General features: G+C 30.4%; 3 protein-coding genes and 1 long non-coding RNA gene across 6 annotated transcripts in view; 1 reads left to right on the top strand and 3 right to left on the bottom strand.

Moving 5' to 3' along the window:
* LOC105276628 (uncharacterized MFS-type transporter C09D4.1) overlaps positions 1 to 17,256 on the bottom strand; it is a 39,896-nt gene extending 22,640 nt beyond the window's left edge. The window contains exon 1 of the mRNA XM_011334407.3: positions 17,134 to 17,256. The gene's annotated coding sequence lies outside the window, so the exon portion shown is untranslated. The remainder of the gene's footprint in view (positions 1 to 17,133) is intronic.
* LOC105276631 (transmembrane emp24 domain-containing protein bai) lies at positions 6,987 to 14,879 on the bottom strand. 2 transcript variants are annotated; one of them, XM_011334410.1, is made up of 6 exons: positions 14,554 to 14,879; positions 13,963 to 14,092; positions 10,958 to 11,028; positions 10,811 to 10,813; positions 9,255 to 9,381; positions 6,987 to 7,394 (listed from the first exon to the last, which is right to left on the bottom strand). In XM_011334410.1, exons 1-6 carry the CDS (start codon positions 14,731 to 14,733, stop codon positions 7,273 to 7,275), a joined length of 633 nt encoding a protein of 210 aa, XP_011332712.1. In that variant the 5' UTR covers positions 14,734 to 14,879; the 3' UTR covers positions 6,987 to 7,272. The 2 variants fall into 2 exon arrangements, with proteins under 2 accessions (XP_011332712.1, XP_011332713.1); XM_011334411.3 differs by lacking the exon at positions 10,811 to 10,813 and having other exon boundaries at positions 14,554 to 14,871.
* Positions 16,725 to 18,144, top strand: LOC105276632. Of its 2 annotated transcripts, none has more exons than XR_893429.3 (3): positions 16,725 to 17,239; positions 17,732 to 17,865; positions 17,971 to 18,143. It is a non-coding gene; the product is annotated as an uncharacterized LOC105276632 (long non-coding RNA). The 2 variants fall into 2 exon arrangements; XR_893430.2 differs by having other exon boundaries at positions 17,215 to 17,342; positions 17,971 to 18,144.
* Positions 18,145 to 19,637: 1,493 nt separating this feature from the next.
* Positions 19,638 to 23,368, bottom strand: LOC105276626 (piggyBac transposable element-derived protein 4-like). The gene is made up of 2 exons (XM_011334405.2): positions 20,350 to 23,368; positions 19,638 to 20,069 (listed from the first exon to the last, which is right to left on the bottom strand). The coding sequence occupies exon 1, from the start codon at positions 22,770 to 22,772 to the stop codon at positions 21,813 to 21,815; it is 960 nt and encodes a 319-aa protein (XP_011332707.2). The 5' UTR covers positions 22,773 to 23,368; the 3' UTR covers positions 19,638 to 20,069; positions 20,350 to 21,812.
* Between the last annotated feature and the right edge of the window lie 1,893 nt (positions 23,369 to 25,261).

Here is a 25,261-nt window from a genome sequence, read left to right as displayed (position 1 = left end):
CCGATAAAAATTCCTTGAGAACAATTTCTTTCGACTAAAAAAATGATGATTCAATATCTTGATTCAGCTTTTCTACATGCACACTGTGCATTCTTCAGTTTTGATTAGTATCTTCTGGACTCTACCGTTCCGCACTATATACCGCTTTGTGAGTGACTCATATTGAAACTATTATGTTTCGTCATCAGTTACGATGTTTTTCATGAAATTCGGATCAATATTGGTCAACACATGCCTCTTAGCATGTGTTTGCACTGCTTTACTCTAGCGTCTTTTTGATCTTCTGCCAGTATGTGCGGTACGAAGCGCGCATAGACCTTCCATTTGATAAATCCTGGATCAGAATTTGATGTACAGTGTTTTTAAGTATGCCAGTGAGCTCCTCGATGAGTCTTGCAAACACACAACTGTCCGATCGGAGGATTTCAAGCACTTTTTGCATGTTTTCAGAGGTACGACTTGGTTTTAGTAGCGGTGCTCATGAAACGTCTGCAATGTTCTCCCTCACGAAATCAAGCATATCATTTAAAAACATTAGAACGATCCAAACAATTGCTACTATACACACTTTTCATCATTTCTTCTAGTACATAGTAAGAACCCAAGTAGCAAGGTGACGTCAAATGACGTTATTAAGATGTCATTAAGCGTCATTAAGATGTCACCTTGTTACCTGGGAATAGACTGCGCATTCGGCTGAAAAGTTGTACAAACTTTAGAAAGAGACAAGAGAGAGAGAGAGAGAGAAAGAATGCCGACCCAAAGCATATTGTCTCTTTCTAAAGTTTGTACATTGTCTCTACATGGGAAAGATAGGGAACGCGCAGTCTATTCTTACTATGTCTATGCATTTCCTACGTTTCGCCAATTGTTTTGCTGAGTTTGAAACATAATTTAATATTGATTCATACAATGACAATATATATCTCGACCGAGCCTAGCATCCTGAGAGTGAAGGTAACTAGTTTGCAGAGAAACTGTGTGACAAAGAGCAATCTTTGAGTACTCTTTTCTTTGTCCTTCTAAGACAGAGGTGGTCAATTTGTTTTAATGCAGACGATATAGGACTCATCAAAAAATGAAGCAGAAAAAATTCTAAAAAATTAGTTGCACCAGAATCTAAACAAATCGTATATATTCGTGGTAGTATAAGCTCATATCAAATTATTATGTAACATAATTATCATGTAACGTTTTCTTTCGTTTTCTATTTGTTATTTGTTATAATATCGATATAAAAACTATTAAAATAATAAGATAACGTAATAGATTTAATTATAATATGTGTTATTCAATCTAGTAGTGTGAAATTTCCATTCTGCATATATTATTAAAAAATATATTTTTATAATCTAATTGCCATAACATGTATTACTGAACCAAAATAAATTTTGTCATTATTTACGTTTCTTGTAAAAGAATAATTTGTAACAAACAAATTATAAATTGTTTTTCTCAAGTGTTAATATTCATAAGTCTTAATATAAAAGTCTTACATTACTTTTCCATTTTTATTTTTTTGTTAAAATACATTTACACAAATACAGACGTAAAATATAAGGATATGTTATTTTATTTATAGTGCGCGCCGCAATGAGGAATAAAACAGACCATGTGAATATTTACATAAAACATTTCTAGTGAATAGAGACATTGTACTGTCGGTCATAACGGCTGGACGAATTGAAATGTCTTAATTTTCTTAATCAGAATTCTTCCACATCATAAAAGTGTTTTTATTTTTATCCTAAAGGAGAAAAAATTTCTTGTCAAAACAATCGAAATTGATAAGTTTTACAATTTAGAAATTATGAAATGTTTCCCAACAGGATATACGAGTTCGAGTTTTTTGACGTTTGGAACGTTCACGATAGTAACTAAAAATAATAACTACAAGAATGCTTATATAATATGTCACGAATGAAATTTGTATTCATTAACATAAGCATGCAAAATTATATCCTGATACATGTAAATACATGCGGACAACCTCCGCGTGGTAGACCTTGAGTAATGCCGGTGGTAGGTACTGGTGAGCACGTTAATAAAGCTAAAGGGAACAGAAAGTTATTACGTTTATGCCATTGTTCCTGCGCTAAAAGTAGAATTCGAATAAAAAATAAGTTTAAAAAATTCAAGGTAACCTCAACCTTGAGAACAACATATCAAAGTCATCCTCTCGTTGTCTCAAATTTAATTGCTTTATTATAGTTAACTTTATCTTCATCTGATAAGTTTCAAGCCTCCTAACTCAGAAAATACTTAATAAAAAAATACTTTGTTTCGTGTTTTGAAAACGTCTCAACGAGATCTACAACTTTTGTTTCAAGAAAAAATTCAAGTTTTATTTAAGAAATTAGTCGCCTCTACAATTTCTGAAAATGGCGACATGGAATCACATCGGGCTCATATGTTCCCCTTCAAACCAAACAACTTTTATTTGAAGCATTTTTCTAAAATCACAAATAAAAAAGTTTTTGAGGGTGATCTATTAAAATGAGAAACCCTGTATATATATAAAATAGATTTTAAACTATCCTCTATTTTATGATATTAAAACAATTAGTATATATAATAATAAAAAGCTTTTTATTTTAATTATTTAATTGGAAATTTTTAATATTTATCAATGTAATTATCGATGTGCGATAAGAATTTTTTTATGCATTATTAGCATTTATTAAAAGACACTGGATATATAGATAATTGATCAACTACCAGAATATTACGGATAAACTGTTGTCTTATCAGTTGCGTGCAGTTATTCAGAATAACAACGTTTATTGTAACATGAGCTATACAATCATTGCTTCGAGTTATTTATATATTCATGAAAATTTTATGAAATGCTGGTTTTACACATTTTTTATAATATATCTCAGATAATATATGTATAATGTAAGATCAATATCATATATGATGTTTAGCACAAATATTTCTATTGGGTTGATTGTCTATTGGGTCTATTGGTTCTATTGACTGGAAAGTCTATGCGAAGTTTTTTAGCAACATTCGAACGCAAAACGTTATATTGATTCTTAATGTACAGTTTTGTGTTTAAATTTTGCTAAAAAGTCCGCACGGCTTTTCGGTCCAACCAAATAGAGAATTGAAAATAGATTCTTTAAAATAAATCTCAATCTATTTATTTTATTAGAGTTCTTATTCTTTTTCTACCATCCTACTATCATTAATGCTGTTTTGTTTATAAAAAATATATTTTTATGATATTATAACTTTACTAACATAAATACGTGCGCAATGTATGTGTGTGAATGTATATGTATGTGATATTATGCAAATGTTTATAAATAAAATTAAAATTAAGATATGTAAATTATGGTGTAAATGTAATATTTATGATGATAATGTCATCTTTGATTTGAAAATGAAGACAGAGTTTACCATTCCTTCCAAAATTCCGTATATACGAAAAACTTGTTTGTTTAAAACGCATAAGAGTGAAAATGTAAAAAAGAAATATAGCATAAAATATTTAGTTTCTTGATATCTGTTACAGGACTCGATTCACATCAAGATATGCTAAACTGCAGTTTTTACTTTTAATCTTACCTGCGGGCGAATCGACGTCAGAAGAGTGCTGGATTCTTCTTTTAAATTCTGGACTTTCTCCATTGTTAGAAATTAATTTTATTTCTAATTTTCAATTTCGAGTATCACAAATATATGACTTATTTGAGAATGTTATAAATTTAATCGAACCAATGCGAGATAAGAATAATCGTCAACAGGAAGATGGCTGAAAAATGCGATAATTTTTCAGACATCAAGTCGTTAATATTTCTCGTCTGATGTCTCGTTTGAGATCTGAATATTGATTTCTTTTTGAAGAGTAAAAATCAGCAAGCACGAAAACGCGTATTTTTAGCAGCCGCCTATGACCCATAAAGAAAAAAACATTTTTTCTTTATTTCACCGTATCATATGTAGCAAAATCGGCAGAGTCGATGATTACGATATTAAATGCAATACACGAATATCGAAAGTAGAACTCTCGAAGCGAATGGTTGAACGACCAATGAACTCGACGATTACGGAATATTATTTCATGTGCGGATGGAACAAGGACACACAATGTACTATCGCGCCATTGCATAATTGGTACGTTTCATGCGCGTTTGAGAAGCAGACTTTGTTTACTGAGGGAAAACAAGCCAGTATATAGATATAAATACGATAACAAGAAACGAGTATTACTTCGTATCTGCAATGTGTTTCTAATCGAGTTCACTTGAGCGACAAATACGTGAAAAAGATTTTAAATCTTTCGAGTAATTAATAATTCAGAAGAGCGAATTATTTTTTTCCGCCGCATGAAACAGTTGTATTTCTGTATGTGTATGAAGTATGGTTTTTTGCATCGAAAATTTTGGATCAAAGAAGATAATTGTTCCTTTAAATAAATTAATAAACTATTTCCAAATATGTTAATATTTTCTTTTCTTATCGATTTTTTTCTTTATCGACATTTCATGCAGAAAATCATATTTCACATCGATTGTATTGATCTATTGATTTTCTCTCATCACATAAGAATGTCATTTATTCGTTGCACGCTTCGCACGAATGCTTTGAAAATTCCACGTGCCTCATGTTTCCATATAACAATTTAGATCAACTATTATCATTCTGATATTCATCGGTCGTGGGAACAATGTACAAAGAAATAAAGTGAATAATAATATCGAGTGTTAATGTTTCTATTGTGTTGAGTGAAGTGTTGCGGAATGGCTCTTTTGATATGCGATGTCCCTGAGCGCGCGAAATTTTGACAGGCTGATTGGTGAACTTTAAACTTTCCCTTTTCCGTTTAAAAACTATAGTAGCCTCGACATTTTGATATTAGGATTTTCGTCTCGAAATGAACTCAGGAATCTACCATTAACGGCTTATACGGTAGGTCTGGGACACTTTGTATATTGTGATTATTATTTTATTGAGAACAAACAGAACGAATGAAATAATAAAACACGGGATTACATGGCAAATGTCACATGGAAGGCTGACTAATCAGAGGAAGGAAACACCGTGACGATCAGCAGCAACGTATGGGACATTTTGCGCTTTTTCGTCACCGTCATCTCCCTCACATCTTGCCGACATCTTGTCGACATCTTGCCAGAGTTGGGAAGTAACGCGTTACTTCCGTTACTTGTAACGTCGTTACCGTTACCGTTACTATTTTTCGGTAACGATCGTTACTTTTTGCTGTCTGTAATGATAACGATAACGTAGTTATTACATTTTTACAGTAACGGTAAAGAATTTAACCGTTACTTTTATCGTTATTTTAATTTTTATCTCTACTCAATAAATCAGCAGAATGAACGCACAGATTCCACTCAGGCAACAGCTCTTTACTTTCAGTTCTTTTCATTAGTTACTAATTAAGTTCTTTTTATTACTTATTAATTTTAGTGTTACCATTTTAAGTAAAACAATGTGCAATTATAAGTGCAAGAGTTTCGCAAAACCAATTTATTATTATTAAAATAATATATATACATGTATGTATATATGAATAAAATGTTAATATATATACACAGGTGAAAAATTTGTGTTAAATTTAACAGATATTACATGTCCCAAACGGTCCACATAAATTTTTGTGTTAATTTAACATAATATGGATATGTTAAATGGTGACACTAATATTATGTTAATATTTTAACCCAAAATGAATGCAAACTGCGAAGTAATTTGAAATAAATTTTGTGTAAAATCAACATATTTTTAATGATAAAATTAACTCGAAAAAAAAGTTATTTTTACGTACATCTTTACTCTCAACATAGTTTTCTGTAAATTTTAACAGATAAAACTTGTCACTAATAATACGGAACATATCTATTGTGTAAAATAAAAACTAGGTGCACAATGCGTAATTTTTACACTTTTTTTAGTTGTTTTAAAAATTTAACACGAGTTAAATTAACACAACAGCAAGATGTTAAATTAACACATGAATGTGTTAAATATTTAACACAAAAATGTTAACCGGCATATTTTTTAACAAGAAAACACATTTTCCAACTGTGTAAAAATAAAAATAATTACATTTTTTAATCAAGTACATATTTTATTTAAATATTTTATAAAAAAGTAACGAAAAAGTAACGAATCGTTATTTTTTTAAGTAACGGTAACGGTAACGAGTTACTTTTTAAAATTGGTAACGAGTAACGATAACGCGTTACTTTTTACGAAAAATAACGGTAACGCGTTACTTTTTTGAAGTAACGTTCCCAACACTCCATCTTGCGATCATCTTGCACAATTGCTTTTAGATAGAGATAGAAAAGGAGAAAGAGATTGCGCCAGAGAGTAAAGAACCACAGGAGCACTTGGTTCGGGAGTATGCGACGAAAGTGTCATATCAGCATAAAAAGTGGACGCTCCAGATAAGCGCCAAAAATTGATTAATGTTTCAGCATTATAGCATGAGATATTGGAAATATCTCAAAATTTGCTACAATAATTAGAAAATGATTTATTATAAAATATGAATATATATAAGAATGTTGGTTTTCTCAATTCTGAAAAAATAAAATATTTCACAATATTTTATTTAATCACTTATTTCAGAATTCTACCTTCTTAATATATTTTTTATTTCTCTCTATATAAATTATTTTATATATGTATATCTTATTATTATATATATCTTATTATTTTCTTATTTTCTTATTATTATTTTACTATTATTTTATTATATATTATTATATATTTTATTATAAAAGTGGATGTTCAAGATGACTGCATGACGTATTTCCGTCGCACAATAAGCATGTATCCCCGCTCCCTCATGTGGTTCTTTGGATTGCGCATATGTCTTTCTCTTTCGTGTACTTGGCGCAAGACACTACCATGTCTCTTGATTTTTATAATTTATCCTAAAATACATTTAAAAAAATAAACAATCAATTATGCAGTTATTTATTCACAAATAAAAAGAAAACAATATGTGATATATCGTATCAATATATTTTATTTAAGAAATTTTATAATGTTTTCTTGAACGTGATGCATGTAAACGGTGACAAAATAATGAGCATTTAATATATTTTACATTAATTAAAAAAATAGCATTGGCTCGTGTATGATAATATGTAATTATAATGCATTGTTCTGCATATTTAAACTTTTTGGTAATATCGAGATTAAAGTTTTGTAATTTGAATCTGAAGTTTGGGAGATAACAAAAAACGAAGTTCATGGAATAAATATATTTGTTAGCGATCGAAAATCCATTTATTCTATGAGTTTCTTCATCCTAAAGAAACGACGGAAGTAGAAAAGTTGCCAGGTAGATAACCCAAAGAGGACGCATATCGAGAATAGACTGAAGTACAATACTCGGGTATTTGTAGCCTCTGAAATAAACAAAAAAGCCATTGTCAATTACTCATCGAATTACCAAATAACATATCAAATGTTCAAACATATTTAAGAAAATATTTCACACTTTCAGTGATATACAGAGTGAGACAATAACTACTGTCATCTTGAATATCTTTGAAACTATATGAGTAATAGAAAAATTCGTCTAACAAAAGTTACATAATTCAGAAGCGATCGTCTTATGGCTTTTTTTCTAGATGAAATAGTAGAAATATCCGAAAGTCATATTTTTAAATAAATGTTATGTTTTGTATTTATTTTAAATGTAGTATACGTATTGAAATTTCCTGCGACGAAATAGGCACCGAAAATGATGTCATTAATAATTTCACATGATACGTGAGAATTTCTGGTCCCAATCACGAGAGTATCACTAATATTAAGCTCAAAATAATTATTTTTATTAAATAATAATTTTTATTTGATTTCTTTAAATTCTATATAATATTTTTTACAACTTAATTCTCTTTTATAAAATTATGTATTGAATCTGATCAATTGAATAGAAACACAACATGGCAGACATTTATCTAGCGGGTGTTTATCTGAATACACAAATAATATTAAACGACAATTTTGACTCACACAGTGGAAAAAATCGTACAAATATCTTCGGGTTATACCATCGACGTATAGTATGGACTACGCGCAGGCAGAGAAAACATACCTAAATCGAGCGACACTTTTTCATGGCTTCCATGTACGGATCGCACAGTCCATACTATATGTCGATGGGTTATACTCTCGACATAATTATAAGTTAATTATAGGTCGTTTATAATGTTAAGGGGTTACATACCTCCAGAATTTTCAAACAATCGATTTTTTTTTATTACTGATTTTCATTCTTTATACTTTTAAAAATATAATAAAAAAAGAATTAGTAAAAAATTCCAATCCGTAACGAAGATATAACAATAAATATGACCGCGCGTCAGGAGGCGGGCCGCGGCGCGCAGCTGCTGCGTGCGGCGCAGGCTACCGCAAAGAAGCTCGAACAGCCCACAGATTACAGAGAACTGTACAAAATATAAAAATTATCGAGAAGGAAGGCACGCAATATGAAATTGGAATGGGAGATTAAGCTCACTACAAAAATTAATATTTACACGATTTTTACTTCTCAAACTTTAAATGCGTTTTTCTCGAAACCAGTTTTTTTGACACGGTCGGCACGATAACTCGAAGTGTTTTCAATATTTTTTAAAATTTTTTGTTCTCAAATCTTCGTAATCGTTTTGTCTAGTCTGTCGAGCCATTGTTTTGAAATTTTGTTTAGTACAATTTTTATAAACAATTAAAGACCGAAATTTTTCATGAAAACATGAAGTTCAACTTTGACATGGCATAATTGTTTATTTTTTTGAAATTAAAAAATCTGGCTCGACAGACTATAACTACAACATTACTTTACAAGAAATTTCTTGCATTTGTCAGATCCATCAATGTTACAAAAAGATATCATGCCGACTCTGAGGGGACATTTTTTCAGCAGCGGTCCAATTAATGCTACAAAACTTCATTTTATTAATATTCAAAAATTTATTATTAATTATTTTTTTACACTTAAAGGACCAGTAAATCATATGCAATTCATATTTTACTTTATTATTTCAGATATACCCCCTAAAAAAATTCCCCAAACATATCAATTTTTCGCCGCTATGGAGGTATGTAACCCCTTAAAGATTGTTTATAATGTAAGATCATTTTTCCTTAGCAGAATAATATTCACTCTTTTACGGCATATGATTTAAGAAAACTAATGATGACTTGGAAATCCTACATTTTACTTCCATATAAGTGATTTTTGTTCAATATCCTCTACTTACCATTTGTATCTCTCATTTCTTCCTCATTTCTCCGCATTCTGGCGAAATCTTGCACTATCGCTTCGGACAAATCCTCCAATCGTTTCAATTCCACTTCGACAGGTTTCAATTTTGCCGCTTCACCGATCTGCGTATTAATAGAAAAAAACAATAATTCTTACGATGATCTTTATAAAAGCCTCAATTGTGTCTCATTGATACTATAGCACTAAAAAAGAATACAAGATCTACAGAATATTAAAGGTAAATAATGGACTAATGATTTTGTATCGTATGTGCATTAAATATGTGTATTACACATATAGTGCGAAAAGGATATCAGACAGTAATTTTCGATTGTAGAATTTTAAATAGCAGTTACAATAATCTTTCAATAATCACAAAGTGCGATTAATGTGCATAATCAATTAATCACATGAAGAAGTTTATAAATAAAACTTTCTTATTTTCAAAGATCTTAAGCTGCGTATACACTTGATGAACCGAGCCTGTAATGCAACGCGTAATTAAATGCACATTCTTAACAATACTTAATGTATATGCATAAACTCCACTATTGTCCATTGACAAATATCCAAGCAAATATTTGATTATTTTGATATCGAATAGTACATTGAACATTTTCACGCGCACAAATTTATGAGATATTTTGTAAACAGAAAAAATAAGAAATTATCATGAAAAGTATATAACAGAAGAGAATATTCCTATGTCCAGAATATTATATAATTGCGTAATATTAGTGCTTTTATTATTGAAAAAATGTTACAATGAAGATCGAACAAAAATATCTGATATTAGCGTATATTATTATGTTTACACTGTTATTATGATCACATACACACACATACACACGCGCACGGATTTCTGAGAAATTTAAGCTGGAAGGGAAAAAGTTATTAAAACTACCAATCTCTTTTTTATATAACAATCCCAATACTAAAAAAAAAGCATTAATGGTTAAAAACAACATTTGTTTACAGTATAAAATTATAATAAAATTGGATCACAAAGTAGATATAGGAGAGTCATTCAGAAAGAGACATACAGTTATAATTATGATTTATGCAATCAATGGAACAATTTACCTATTTTTAAACATAATCCCTTCAACCATTACACAATTGTCCAACTATACTAGCTATACTAGTTATACTAGCTTTTTATTGCAATAACAAAGAAATCTTTATTCTGATATTTACATCACATTTTTTTTACACCTTCGTTATCGTCAAACCTGGTTCCACTCCAATGCCTCCTTAATAATTGTTAAAGGGAATTAGGGTGAAAATTAAATTGTTACATTGACTGTCTTCGTAACTGACTTATGTATTCAGACATGAAATAACAAATGAAATAATATAATTCGAATAGTTTCTTTAATAGTTAAAACTCATAATTTTAGAATATCCATGTAAAAAATTGTGTAAAAACTGAAATATTAATGAAACTGTGCTACACGTTAACTTATTATTTTTAAAGCAAATTGAGAATATTGTTATATAAGTGCCTAATAACATGTTAGTGAACACAATATCAAACAAACTCTACTTTACCAACTGCACCGTGGAAACAAGTCACATATAAAAAGAAAATAGACAAAGTAACATCAGATGATTCCTCTTAAAACAATCCCGAAAAGATATAATATTCAAAGGAAATATAATTATTTACAATAATAAAACAATGCTATGTTCACTTACGCCTTCATAATTCTTAGCTTCAATGCCGCGTTTCGTGATTAATGTGACTTCTTGTCTGACACCACGCTGATCTGAAATAATTTTCACATCAAGTTCGGCTGAAATATTTTGCAAAATCATATGCAATTGGAAATAATTAATATCATAATAGTGAATACAAAGCAATTGATTGTTACATGGTTAATATTAATCAATATAAATAAAAAAATCTGAATATTACAAAGGAATTTTTAATTATTAAATTAAAGCGAGCACGCACTAAATTGACTAAATGAAACATTTATCCAACTATACATATAAAAAAATCTTTACACGTAAATATAAAATATATAATACTATACTATACTTATATAATCAGACATACAACTTTTCTTTTTATATTTATCATTTATCTATTTTATACAAGGTCATTTTTAAATGCCAGTCAATACTTTAGAAAATGAATATTGGCAAAAATAAGAAAAAAATGTTACATTGAAATATACATTAAAATAACATATTGAAAAGAATATTCAAAGAGCGTACTTTCTATTATAACGCACATGCAATGCAATATGTTTTAACATCACATTTTGCATTCATTGGAAAATATCTCTCCAATTATCTCAAGTCTTTTATACTTTCATTGAATTTTCTGTTTTAAATCATGCATTGTTGATGTTTTGTGCACACTATTAAAAGATATTTAAAAAAATCCTCGGAAATAAAAATCCTATAAAAAACGTAAAATTTAGATCCAGAGATTTTAAAAAGTCATATCCTTCTTTTTATATATTTTATATATTCATTATTATGGAAAATGGACTTATTACAATAAGAAAATGATATGCAGCATTATCATGCATAAACAGTATACTATAAGTATGCAAGAAAATATTTTTTCAGAGCTATATTATAGGATAAAATAAATTATGAAGCATTGCACAGTGGGCCATAAAGCATGCACAAGCGGACAAAATTCAAGATTTCTTTAGACTTTTCTGAAATTCGAGGTACTTGAGGTTTTAAGGTTGCTGATAACGAATCTGACATGGAAAATTCAATATTCAAATTAGTGGATCCAATATGGCGGTCAATATCTATTAATTTTGATCGGATTTGTATGGAACTTGATATTTAATGGTTTTCAAGGTTGCTGATAACGAATCTGACATCAAAAATTCCTACTCCCTACTCGGAGCGTACAAGCGCCGCGAGAGACAGTGCCGGCACGATAGAGCGGCCTATCAGCAGATGGGGCACCGTTGCGTAGGACAAAATATTTTCTATTTGTTATATTTAGAACAATGAGAAATAAACTAGTGAGATAAATTGTCGAACTTAAAACTTTGGTGTCTATCCGTCAAACTAGCTTTATATCGTGAAAAAATGCATTCTATATATTAACATATATATATTAATATTATATATATACCTATATATTATACATATATATAATATTAATATATATATTAACATTAATAAATATATTACTATTAATAAATATTCGCTATCACGTGAATTAATGCACCTTATTGTACGTATCTAGTCGCGTAATCGTAGCAAATCTAGGCGATTTAAAACTCATGTACACATAGCAAATTACAGTATTCGCAAAATATCGCCGAATAAGTTTAAAGTAGACATTATAATGAAGATCCTGACACCTTCAATTTTTGATTAGAAAGTGGAGTCTCGGGGAGCAGGAAAACAATAACCTGTACAAAAGCGAAATGAATAAAATTGATTTCACAAGAAGTCATGATACTCAAATCAGGTTAACGTCCACAGATCTTTACTAGCTTTTTCAAATTCAAATACCCGTAATACTGATATTACATAAAAGAAAAACCTTTAAAAGTGATAAGCTAAATTTTTCATATGAGAAAAAGAAATTATAAATATGTTAGGAAACAAATAACATTTTTCTTGTTCATGATGCCCCTATATGAACAAATATTGAATAACCTGTAAAAACATTTCGCTACGGCTACTTCAACTACTCTATTTTAAGATATCGTGATAATTGAGTAAAAATTTGAGTGTTGGTTTTTTGCCACTTTTGTGAGTTTTCTAGCCCACTGTGCATTGTCATAATTTTACTTGGCCTTTTAAGAATAACATAATATATTTCTTTGAAACAATTCCAGTCTATATATTCTAGTCACATATTGTAAAATTGTAATTTAAGTTTTTCCAAACTTTTGCTATAGTTTAGTTCTGTAGTTAACGTTTTTCAAGAATATAAATTAAGATTTAAGAAATTAAAGAAAACATAATTCAGCACAGAGGGTACACCAGTCACTTGAATATTTAGTACTGAAAGGGTTAATGTGATCATATTTATCAACTATTTATGTAATATTCTTTTTGATTTTTCATGCTATATTCATCTTCTTAAGGGATGCCATGTATTTAGTAATTAATTATTTATATATCTAATCGAATTATGTCATAACAAAAGAACTAGAGTTTGTTTAATTTCAAAGTTGGGAAGTAACAAGTTACTTCTAACAAAGTTACAGTTACAGTTACTTTTTTCCCTAACTTTATCTTCCTTCCTTTCTCTCCACATGTAACTGTAAACTGAACTCAGTTACATATGTTTGGTAACTAGTAACTGATTTAACAGTTACATTAATAGTTATTTTATAATATAAATATATAAAATAATGTAACATTATATAATTTCAAGATAAGTAATCATATAAATAATAAATTTATCAGTGTATTCAGAGAGCATATTTATATGATTTAATTCTTTTATCTCTAGAATAGAATGTTATTGAATTGTTATCACTGTGTGTAGATATATTTTTATTTTCATCCCAGGAAAGTAACTGCTCGATAATGACTCCTTACTTTTTGAATAACTATAACTGTAACGCGTTACTTTTCAGAATCGGTAACTTGTAACTGTAACTAGTTATATGTTTAGTGAAAAAACTGTAACAAAATACTTTTAAAACATACTTTTAAAGTAACTTTCCCAACCCTGTTTAATTGAAAAATAAAGATGTACATACGGCTAGGAATATACGAGATGAAGCATATTTCGAAAGTGTCATAAGTTTCAGTCACAAAGGAAAATTTTAACAATTTTCCATGAGGGATATCCTCCTTCTGGGACAATATGTGTCCTTTAGAATCTTGGATCTAGAAAATAATAAATATTAATTTTGCATGTATATCTAATTCTAAATTATCAAGTTATTCTACATATAATTATATCCATGTTTTTATATATCATACAGGGTGTCCCATGACCGAAGGTCCATACATTAAGAGCATGTTATTGACGTCATTTAGAGTTGAAATTGTTTAATAAACATATGTCCGTAAATGCTTCATAATTTTAACCCCAAATGATGTCAATAACACGCCCTTAATACATGGACCTTCAGTCATGGGACACCCTGTATATATATTCTATCCTAAAACTTTTTATGTTAAAATTATTCACATTTATATTTATATTCTTTTTAGATGGCAAGAGAACAGTGTGACAATTGTTATTGGATTGCAGATGGTAGACAGCTGCGAGGTTAACCGACATTGATCTCGTTCTCGCAGGAGTAAAGATAAATAAAGTGTTATTCTGTTAATAATGTACTTACAACGTAATCTGTTTTCTGACCTATTGCCTCGGATACTTCATACTCGCCCGTCACGAGCACATTCGCATGCACCTCTTCCTTCAAACACTTATGGCTGTTCGGTTCCAAGTAAAACATGATACCGTGAGCCTGAGCGATCAAAAAGATCGCCAGGACAGCGCTTACGTGAGCGCAATTCATCCTGATTGTTCTGATCGTTGACGCACAATCGTCCTTAAAAAGGATTCTCCAATCTACTATCGATAAATTTCGCAGTTGCGAAGATCCGTCAACATTTCGATGAGTTGGCAGCGGTGGCAGCCACTAACCATTAACTATTAGTAATACTGAGAAAGGAGAGCAACTTGGAATACGTTTCACTTAGAGCTCGCAACGCTTAAAGTCGCTAGATATATATCTAGTGACATTAGCAACGCTCAGATAACATCAGGGTTAGGTTGGACACCATGTTTCGACTAAAACCGGGAACTTTGATTTTTGAAGCATGATATTTGAAATGAAAAATATAAATAACGAAGATAAAAAATAAACTTTTATTTTTGTCTTAAATATTATGCATTGCTGTAGTTTTACTAATAAACATTTGTTTTATTAAAAACTGTATTAAATATTAAATATCTTTATTTTTTAATTGTGACAATGAGATATGAAATTACACGCTATGTAATCAATGAACAATTTTTCTAGTTATATTTTAATATGTTTGATTAGCAGAAATGTTATTTGTCTTTGGTACTGTCAACAATATCGACATATATGCTCCATTTGTAGGCACATGTTAAACGTCACTCTACTAACATAAAATAATGCATTTTATTAGCAACATAATTCGTATTATATATTATATTCGTATGACTTTCACATAATAAAATAAATTCTCTCTTAGTATTGCAAACGGAAAGAATGCATTTTTTATATAATATAGTGTTTTTTGTAGATTATGTATTACATAGTTATGTTACATAACCTACTGTTATGAAGTAGGTATTCATATTCCATTTCATGCAATTAAAATTTTTAAATTGTAACGACCATTAGAAACAGAATTTCCGATTCTCATAACTGAAAAACTGTGATTCTCCATACAGTCTTATGCGGAAATAAAATATAAAATAACCATTTGCTAAACAAAATATTATTAAATAATAAAATATAAAACGAAAACACTTTTTGTGTTGTTTTCTAGTTTTATTATATTTATTAAGTATATAATTATATTCATTAATTTAAAATAACCATTAAAAACAAATTAAAATGCTCTCTCTTCTAACAAATAATTAATATAAGTAAGCTCTAAACTAAATCTGATAATTATTATTCCTTTTTGCACGAGCTTGAACTATTTTTTATCTGATTTTTTTAAGTAAAATCCAAAATTTGTTGGTACTGCATCATGATTTTAATTTTTGACGACCGTCAACTATAGTTTTTCTCACATTCGAAATGGTCGGTTTGAAATGGACTTATACAAAATCATAAACCTTATCAAAAAAAATTAAGGTACAAAAAAGGTAAACAATTAATCAAGTAGCGCCAAGTTTTTTTCATTCATTCAATTAACGAGTATTCTAATAAAATGTAATTATAATATGTTATATTTTATCTATAATCAACAATAAAACAATGTTTTGATATCAAAACTTTTATCGTTGAAATGATGTTATATTATACTTTTTTCCATAAAAGCAAGCAGCGCGTGTAATTGGCATTCTTCTTACTCTTTTTTTAAAATATAAGTTTTATACGGATATCATAAAAGTTTTAATATACACTTTGTACATATATTTTTCACTATATTTAAAACAGACAAGAAATAGGGGGTAATAAAAACGTGCTGATCGTCGGAGAAAATTATATACCCAACGTGAGCGCGGTGGCCATAATATAAATTTTAATTTATATTTTTTGTAGTAATAAAATATTTTATCTTCGGTGGTATTTATATAAATTGTATTTAATTCAATTGAAAAATTTTCGTGAAAATAACCGATTGTATTGCCAGGCTGGTCAATTGAATTAAATACAATTTATATTTTTTTATTTGTAAAAATTCAACAATAAAATATAAAATATAAAACACAAAAATACTTTTTATTAAACGAAATATTGAACAAATAAAAATATTAAACAATAAAATATAAAATATAAGACGAAAATACTTTTTGTATTATTTTTTATCTTTATTATACTTATTAAATATAATTATATTTATTAAACTTATTTCTTAATAGAATTATTAACAGTTTAGCACAAAATAACCAGGCATAAAATTCAAAAGTTGTTTACAATTATCGTTTAATAATATATAACATTTATTTACCTGAAATGTTTATTACTGAGGCTATTTTTTTGCACGAATTTTCTTTGAACAAATAGTTTGTAAAACTACAATCTTAGTGATTATAAGGATGTGGGAATGCTTTCATCGCATCAATGAGCAGTTCATCATTTTCCTTAACGTCCTCATTCTCAAGTCATTAAACATATTACAATAATTGTAATCACTCAGTCTACTGCGACAAATACCATGCATACATAACCTCACTAGTAAAGCATCACATTTTAAACTAAGGCACGTACCCTGTGATGATTTGTGATTGACTATTCAGAAGAAGTGTAAGAGTTTCTTTGGCTGATGGCAAAAAACGAGACGTAACTGACGTAGAGTAAGGCAGAGAAAAATATGGTACGTAAGTTGTGCAAGGTAACAAGGTGCAAGGTTGTACAGATGCGAAAAGTGCGTCAGATTGAATGGAAATGAATAATATTAATATATCTCTTAATAGTTTGTAAGTAAATATATTAAAATAAAATAAAAATAGTTTTATTCACATATATATAAATGTAATAATTTATTTGTTTTATTTACCGAGTCAAAATAGTAATTGTTATTTTAGGTTAACTAATATTTTTCTTTGCTATTTCAAAGTACATTACGCTAAAAAAGATGTTCTTAACATCTGTTTTTGAAATCTTGTTCTTGTTTTTAATTTACAATTCAACATAAAAACTAATTATGTGTGTATGTGTATGTATGTGTGTATATTGAATAATATATAATAAATTTTAAAAAATAATAATTTTCAATACAATACTTGTACAATAAATTATGTAATTAATAAAATAATAACGATAATGTATGTATTGATTCTTTTAACCTAAAATTTTTTCTGTTTAGGTGACATGTTTACTCATTCGTATCGCCAAAAAAGATGTATCTTATTAAGAGACCAATACAGAGAAAAGAAAGATTGAAACTGAATCCAAAAATAAGTGTTGCTGCTAAAGCTACTCGATTTCCTTTTCATCAAAGTTAGTATTAGCAAGTTAGATCATGTCATTAAAAGACGAAGGTAAATTAACTTATTGAATTAATTCTTTAAATATATCCGCTGTAATACAATGTTTTATTTCCAGAACTACACTAGTTGCATCAAATCTCAACTAAATGTAATTGATGAAGATTATGACCTATGTAACCTATGTAGCCCAGGCAGCACACATTGGTTTCAAAACCGTTTCATAAACGTTTTGCCGTAACGTTTCATAACCATTTTATTGAAACGTTTATTTAGGAGAAAAATGTCCACCAAAAAAACGTTAGGAGAAACGTTTCTTTTTCGGGAAAATAAACGTTTCAGAAACCGTCAGAAAAATATCAATTCTATATATCAATGCCTCAAAGATAGATCAGTGTTAAGTCACATTTTTGTAAAAAAAACTAGACTTATATTTTATGAAGTAACTTAACATTTCCTTAACAACCTCATTCATAAAATATAAAAATTTTGTTTTTGCAAAAAATGTGATTTAACACTGTCTACTTCTGAGATACTGATATATTATGCTTTCTAAATATACTCTTTGTGCAATTAATAATAACGACAAATATTGCTTGAAAATTTATCAATAATGCTTCATATAAAATTTCTTTGGCAAAGTAAGAAACAACATTTGTCACTTTGTTTTTTAATGTACAAAAATCATTTGGTAAGCTGAACGTATATCTTTTTATGCTTTATCATATAAATAAAACTTTGATATATAAAAGTATTTTAAACGATTTCTGAAATTGGTGTTGGTAATATAGAAAATTACACTTTATATACTATATCAAAGAAGACGCTTTCTTTGAGATTTCGCTTTACAATCATTCTACACACACACGCACGCGCGCACAAACACACACACACACACACAATGACGATAAAATTAGAGCGACCAAAGAGGTTCCCCTCCGAACGCGTGCATGTAGAGATTAAACATTCAACTACACTTTTTATTAAAAGTTATATTTTTATATTTACATATATATACATATATGTAAAATTTCAGAACCACCCTGTATATATATGTGAACTTCATATTCTGTTTTTGATAACATTTGCAGAACATAATTATAAATAATACATTTTAGAAATACAACACAATTTAGAATTGTACATTTGTACTAAAACTTCAGGTTTTTTTTGTATATGTTTTATAAGGAAAATGTCGGTACAACTTAAAAGTACGATGTTTTTAGTATTATAAATGAGAATAAATGTGATACTTAATGTTTAAAGAGTAAATAACAACGTTAAAATAAAATTAATTAACGCATATAAAAGTTATAAAAGCATTACACACACAAGCTACAAAATAAACTAAATGTTAATGTAATATTAAACTAATACATAATATAAAACTGAAACATTATAAAATAAAATGCTAAACTGTTACTGATATTTTTATGGTATTAAAGTATATAATTTTTGTTATATCTTTTTACCACCGTCAAACCCAGCAAACACAAAGTAACAGTAATATACATGTTAGTTATAATTTCCCACTCAACAATGTAATTGTTACATAACACGTATGTTATGTTGCATTTATATTAATGAGTGGGAAATTGTAACTAACATGTATATTACTGTTACTTTGTGTTTGCTGGGAAGTATCAGGAACATCGCCAACTAAAAATGTGTAAAAGTATATAATATTGCACATTGCCTATACATATATGTACTAAGTTTTAAATTTAAGTTTTAAATGTAAGTTTTTAAACTAAAAGTTTTTATCGATTTTGGTTTTAATTTTTAATTACATAATTGTATTACGCATAACATTATAACAAAACAACTAACAGTGCTTTTATATTATCGGTCATCTTTGCGATACATTATTAGGTGGTAAAGAAATATATACTTATTTTAATGCTTCAATGAGAACACGTTTCAGTGGCGAGTGCGAGTACATTGCAGAATACTATGATAATACATATTCCTAATTGTCCTGCAAATTACTAAATAATAAATCTCAAATTCTTGAAATGGAATGGATAGAAATATGTAAATACAAAATAAACATTAATATTGAAACTGAAACGATGAGAAATTATACTTTTCTTGAATTTGTCTTCAATGCCCTGGAATCGGCTAAGGTTACAGGAAGAGGTGCTAATTTGAGCCAATCTTTTATGGACTTTTCTACATCATATATTGCAGCATTTGGTTCAATAGCCTTGACAATATCTAAAAAAAGAGATAAATTTACATATGATCAAATGCCATATATTAAATGTGATAAATGCTGATCAATACTAAAAATTAAGATGATACAACAATAAACATGTGAAATTATAATTCAACACTAATGAAGTTTTGGAAGAAAATTTAATCAGAATAATTTTTCAGCGCAAAACTTATATGTAAACATCAATAAGAAATTAACATATGTAATATCGTATGTATTGTCTATCATGATTAGTATTTATATAAAATTTGTTATAAAAGAAGAAAAAACAAGACAAACCTATGACTAAGTCCTTTATTTTAAGAATCTTGAAAGATTTCTTCAGTGTTCTTCCTGCCGTTAAAATTTCTAGCATAATTATTTGTAATTATTCTTTCCAGAGTCCTTCTACTGATCTGAGAAACAGTTGTGCCACCTGATATGCTTAACCCTCGGAGCACACACCTATTTTTTCGATCACGGAGCACACTGTGGGTCTGTGAGACCCTGTGCACTTTTTCACGATCTACCATTTAAAAACTACTCATCCGATCAACTTGAAACAATTCTCAGATATTCTTGAAATATTGTAGAATCAATCCCCGTAGTTCAAATGCCTCGTTAGAAATATTAAAACATCGAAAAAATTCCTGAAAAAAATGTTTTTTTTTTTTCAAAAAAAGGAAATTTTGTAAAAAATTGTAATTTTCTTAATTTTTTATAGTTTTGGCTAAAAATTTAGGTTTGTATTCTCGAATAGTGGTACAATCAGGGAAAAATTACTCCTGTAGTGTATCTTTCAAAAAAGGTATTTATTTTGCAGGTTGACGGAGGTGGTTTTTTTAGGTGTGAAAAAGCGTTCCTTTCTATAAGAAACGTGGAAACAAATAAATTTTTGACAAAATATACTTGAAAATTGTATATCTTTATTGAAATTTACTTGAAATATGATTGAAATGAACAAATAATATCAAAATGATGTTAGAATTACTCAGTGCCACTGCAGTCATTACAAATATAAGCTTGATGCTCTTCACACATTGGGCGCAAGCAACATCGACACAAGCGTTTTGTTTTCCTATCTTTTTTGTAAGAGCAGAGTGCACACCTTGCCCTTTTCTGCAACTCTGGTCGATCACCTTGTGGCGGAGCCTCTGCATTTTCTCCCAGAATAAGAAGTATACTTTTCCTGATGTCCGTACGTAGTGTGGCGTTCTCAAGCTTCTCTCGCAAATACGGCTCCAACAGAGAGAAAACCAGCTGCTTCAAAGCACTCTTGGCAGAAAGATTCTTTTCCGGATATTTGCAAGTGTAGAGAATCCTTGCATTCACTTGAGCTTGGTCAAGTATACCAAAAAAGAAACGCATTGGCCAACGCTTGGTTGCGCGAGCAGTTGTGTATGCGTGGCAGAGCTTGTCAAAGACGTCGGTACTACCCTTTGTTTTATTGTAATATAGAATCATCTGTGGTTTACCATTATCTCCAATATTTGTTGTTATAATTTTAGTGCTAACAACAAGGACTAATTTGTGTTTTTTTGGTGTATAGCTGACTAAAGTAATGTCTCCACTGTGGCAAAATTTTGAAGATGGAACTTCTTTTGATGCGATTTTCATTTCATTTGGGATTTCTTTCTTATTCTTACGAATGGTACCAGTTAGCTTTATGTTGTACGGATCTTTGAGCATATCCTTCAATAGTGGATATGTAGTAAACCAATTGTCACAAGTGATGGAACGGTCGGTACCATGAATTGGAGTGGTCACTTTCTTGAAAAAAACTCCCCAGATGACTCGTTTGACGGATGACCAGTTTTTCCCAAATAAGGGATTCCATTTATCAGATAGAAGTTCTGAGCATCATTCAAGGTGATTATTTTCAAGCCATACTTATCAAGCTTGGACTTGATGTACATCCTGAATTTACATCGTCCTCGGAACGACAGTAACTGCTCATCTACTGTTGTGTCGTTAGACGGTTCATAATAATACTCACAATTGCGGATAAATTTATCCCATAACTCTCTAATTGGAGATAATCGATCGTCCCCAGAACGATACTGTCTCACGTCAAAACGCAAATGATTTGCCAGAAATTGAAATCGTGATTTTGGCATAGCATTACGATACAGATTATAACAACTTGTGTTACTCCAAATTTCTTTTATGCTCACATGGTTTGATTTCCATAGTCCTGAATAGTACAGTAAGGCTATGAAAGCATTGATTTCCTTCAAATCAGTTGTGTGATAGTATGTCTGTATAACAGCATCGTCGGCCATCATTTTAGCACAGACATCTTTGATTTCTATGTTAGTATATTCAACAATTTTATTACGCATTTCCTCATCAAAGAGACAATTCCAAAACTCTGTGACACTGTTGCAGTTCTCAGCACCATTTCGAGGTTTAGGAGTTCTTTCTTCAGCATTCACTCGATCTGATGTTCTTGGTCGAGGAAGGGTGCTCCATTTTGTGTTATTTTTGCTGCGCAGCGTCGTTGACGGTCTGCCACGGGCACGCTCACGCTGCTCCAAAATGCGTTGATTCAACGTCATTTCTTCTACATCTTCAGCTTCACTGTAGTCTGAAGTTTCACTTTCAGTCGAGGACTGAACTGAAACGTTATCCTCTTCAGTAGAATCTTCGCCACCAAAATCCTCTTCTTCCTCGTTCTGCAACAAGGCGTCCCGCACACGTGTGCGTAGATTGTACGCCATCATGCACTGTGTGATTGAAGAACAACAAAGGAAAAAGTTTTCCACACTGTGGTGCACTCAGCGACACTAACTTGAACTTGTTATATAAACTAATGATTTGGCAAAATCGACGCTTGGCACACACCAGGGTCTGAGTAACCCTGCACCGACTTTGAACAGTTCTGAACGCCTACTGACTGCAGGACTGTACGGGGGAAGCACCGGGACGCATAGGTAGGACCCCAAACTACCGCCAGGGAGCCCCAGGCCTGCCAATTTTCAAACTGCCTAAAAGATATTCAGGACAAAACTTGAGGACAGGGTCTGACAGACCCTGTATGTGCTTTGAGGGTTAAAGTATTAACCTATCAAACAACGATGATAATTAACGTGTTAGTTTTATATGAAAAACATAAAGCAATAAAAAAGGATAATCACAATACAAAAGAAAGAATTTCAAATTGTAGTGTTAGAATTTCAGTGTTCGAAACATAAAGTTTAACTTTAACACTATTTAACACTGATGAATAGATCAAATAAAGAGGACAACAGAAATAACAATTACCACCCAGCAAACACAAAATATAACTATTATATAACACAGAAGTAACACGTAATATAACAACTGTTATATGTTATTAATGTTGAGGTTGCATAATTTACTTTGTAACTGCAATATAACTGCGTTATAAAACTGTTATATTGCTCTGTTATACATTGGTTATAATAATATAACAGTAATATAACTGAAATATGCGATATTATATAACTGTAATATTTGCATATTATGTCTATGTTATTGGGTCATCCGGAAAGTTCGTGCCGATTTTTAATAGATGGCGTTGGAACATGTCTGAATATATCAATGTTATTGAAAACATACGATTTTTATACATATGCTTAAAGGTGACATTTCAACGCATCTTTAGGAAAAAAGTTGTTTCAGATAAATTGATTCGTGTCAGTTTTGTACTCTTTTGAAGATGGAAGAAAACAAAGAACATTTTAGACACTTGATGCTTTTTCTATTACCGGAAAGGCAAAAATGCCTCACAAGCAACAAATTCGATATGTTCTGTTTACGGAGAAGGCGCTTTAGCTGAAAGAACCGTACGTAAGTGGTTCGCTAAGTTTAGAGCTGGTGATTTTAACCTTAAAGACCAAGAACGCTCGGGCAGACCCTCTACTACTGATGATGACCAAATCAAGACACTGATCGAGAATAACCCGCGCTACACGACACGTGAATTAGCAGAGATACTGAAAATATCGAAAACCACTGTCCACGATCATATAGTGAAGCTTGGTTACGTAAGTCGCTATGATGTATGGGTTCCGCATAATTTGGCCGAAAAAATTTAATGGATCGCATTTCCATCTGCGACTCGCTGTACAAACGCAACGAAAACGTACCATTTTTGAAGCAATTAGTGACGGGTGACGAAAAATGGATCATTTACAACAATGTAGAACGAAAAAGATCCTGGGGTAAGCGAAATGAACCAGCATTAACCACTCCGAAAGCCGGCCTTCATCCAAAAAAAGTCATGCTCTGTGTCTGGTGGGATTGGAAAGGAATCCTATATTATGAGCTCCTACCACACAACCAAATGATAAATGCAGATAAGTACTGCTCGCAACTGGACGAATTAAAGACAGCGATTCAGGAAAAACGTCCAGAATTAGCTAATAGGAAGGGCGTCGTGTTCCATCAGGACAATGCCAGACCTCATGTTTCTTTGACTATCCGACAAAAATTGTTGGAGTTTGGCTAGGATGTGCTACCTCACCCACCGTATTCACCAGACATTGCACCTTCAGACTTTCACTTATTTAGGTCTTTGCAAAATTCTCTTAGCGGCAAGAACTTTAACTCTTTGAGCGACATAAAAAACCACCTTGAGGAGTTTTTCGCCGAGAAACCTAAGAAGTTCTGGGAGAATGGAATCTTCCAGTTGCGTGAAAGATGGACAAAGGTTGTGAAACAAAACGGTGCATACATAAGTCAATAAATATTTATCGACATAAAAAAATATTGCCTTTGAATTTTCCTTCAAAATCGGCACGAACTTTCCGGACGACCCAATATATATCATTTTTAACATTCAGATGTCGAGTTGTCCGGTAGATGGCTTCGTTTCTCGCATGCAAAATATAATACAAAATATATATAGGAACGGTGATCACGGCAGGGCACAACTTGTATCGTAAGTCCATTTCTACGATGAAGTGGTACACTTTTGAACGAATAATAAATAAGAGGAAAGTACGAACTTGTACATAACGTTTAGGAAAATAAATTAAACATGCACCTGTAGTTGTAGAGAGAGGAAGAAAGAATAAATAATATATATTCCATTTATATAACATTTAAATAACATTTTAGTAACACGTTATATTATTGTTATATTACTGCAATTTCGTTTGAGTGGGAAATTACAACTAACATATACGTTACATGTAACGAACATGTTATATTGCGTGTTACATTCTGTTATATTATGGCAATATCA

This window comes from Ooceraea biroi, chromosome 9, assembly GCF_003672135.1.
Source record: "Ooceraea biroi isolate clonal line C1 chromosome 9, Obir_v5.4, whole genome shotgun sequence".
Classification (NCBI taxonomy): Eukaryota; Metazoa; Arthropoda; class Insecta; order Hymenoptera; family Formicidae; genus Ooceraea; species Ooceraea biroi.
The sequence above is the reverse complement of the archived record's forward strand: the minus strand, read 5'-3'. Positions and strand labels throughout refer to the sequence as shown.

Bases quoted from the DNA above. Each gene is read 5' to 3' on its own strand.
- LOC105276626 (XM_011334405.2), bottom strand. From the start codon at position 22,772: ATGATGGCGTACAATCTACGCACACGTGTGCGGGACGCCTTGTTGCAG.
- LOC105276631 (XM_011334410.1), bottom strand. From the start codon at position 14,733: ATGAATTGCGCTCACGTAAGCGCTGTCCTGGCGATCTTTTTGATCGCT. The intron at 14,093-14,553 runs GTAAGTACATTA...ATTATTTTCTAG, and splicing joins GTCAGAAAACAGATTACGTT to ATCCAAGATTCTAAAGGACA. The intron at 7,395-9,254 runs GTAAGTAGAGGA...TGTTTATTTCAG, and splicing joins AGAAATGAGAGATACAAATG to AGGCTACAAATACCCGAGTA.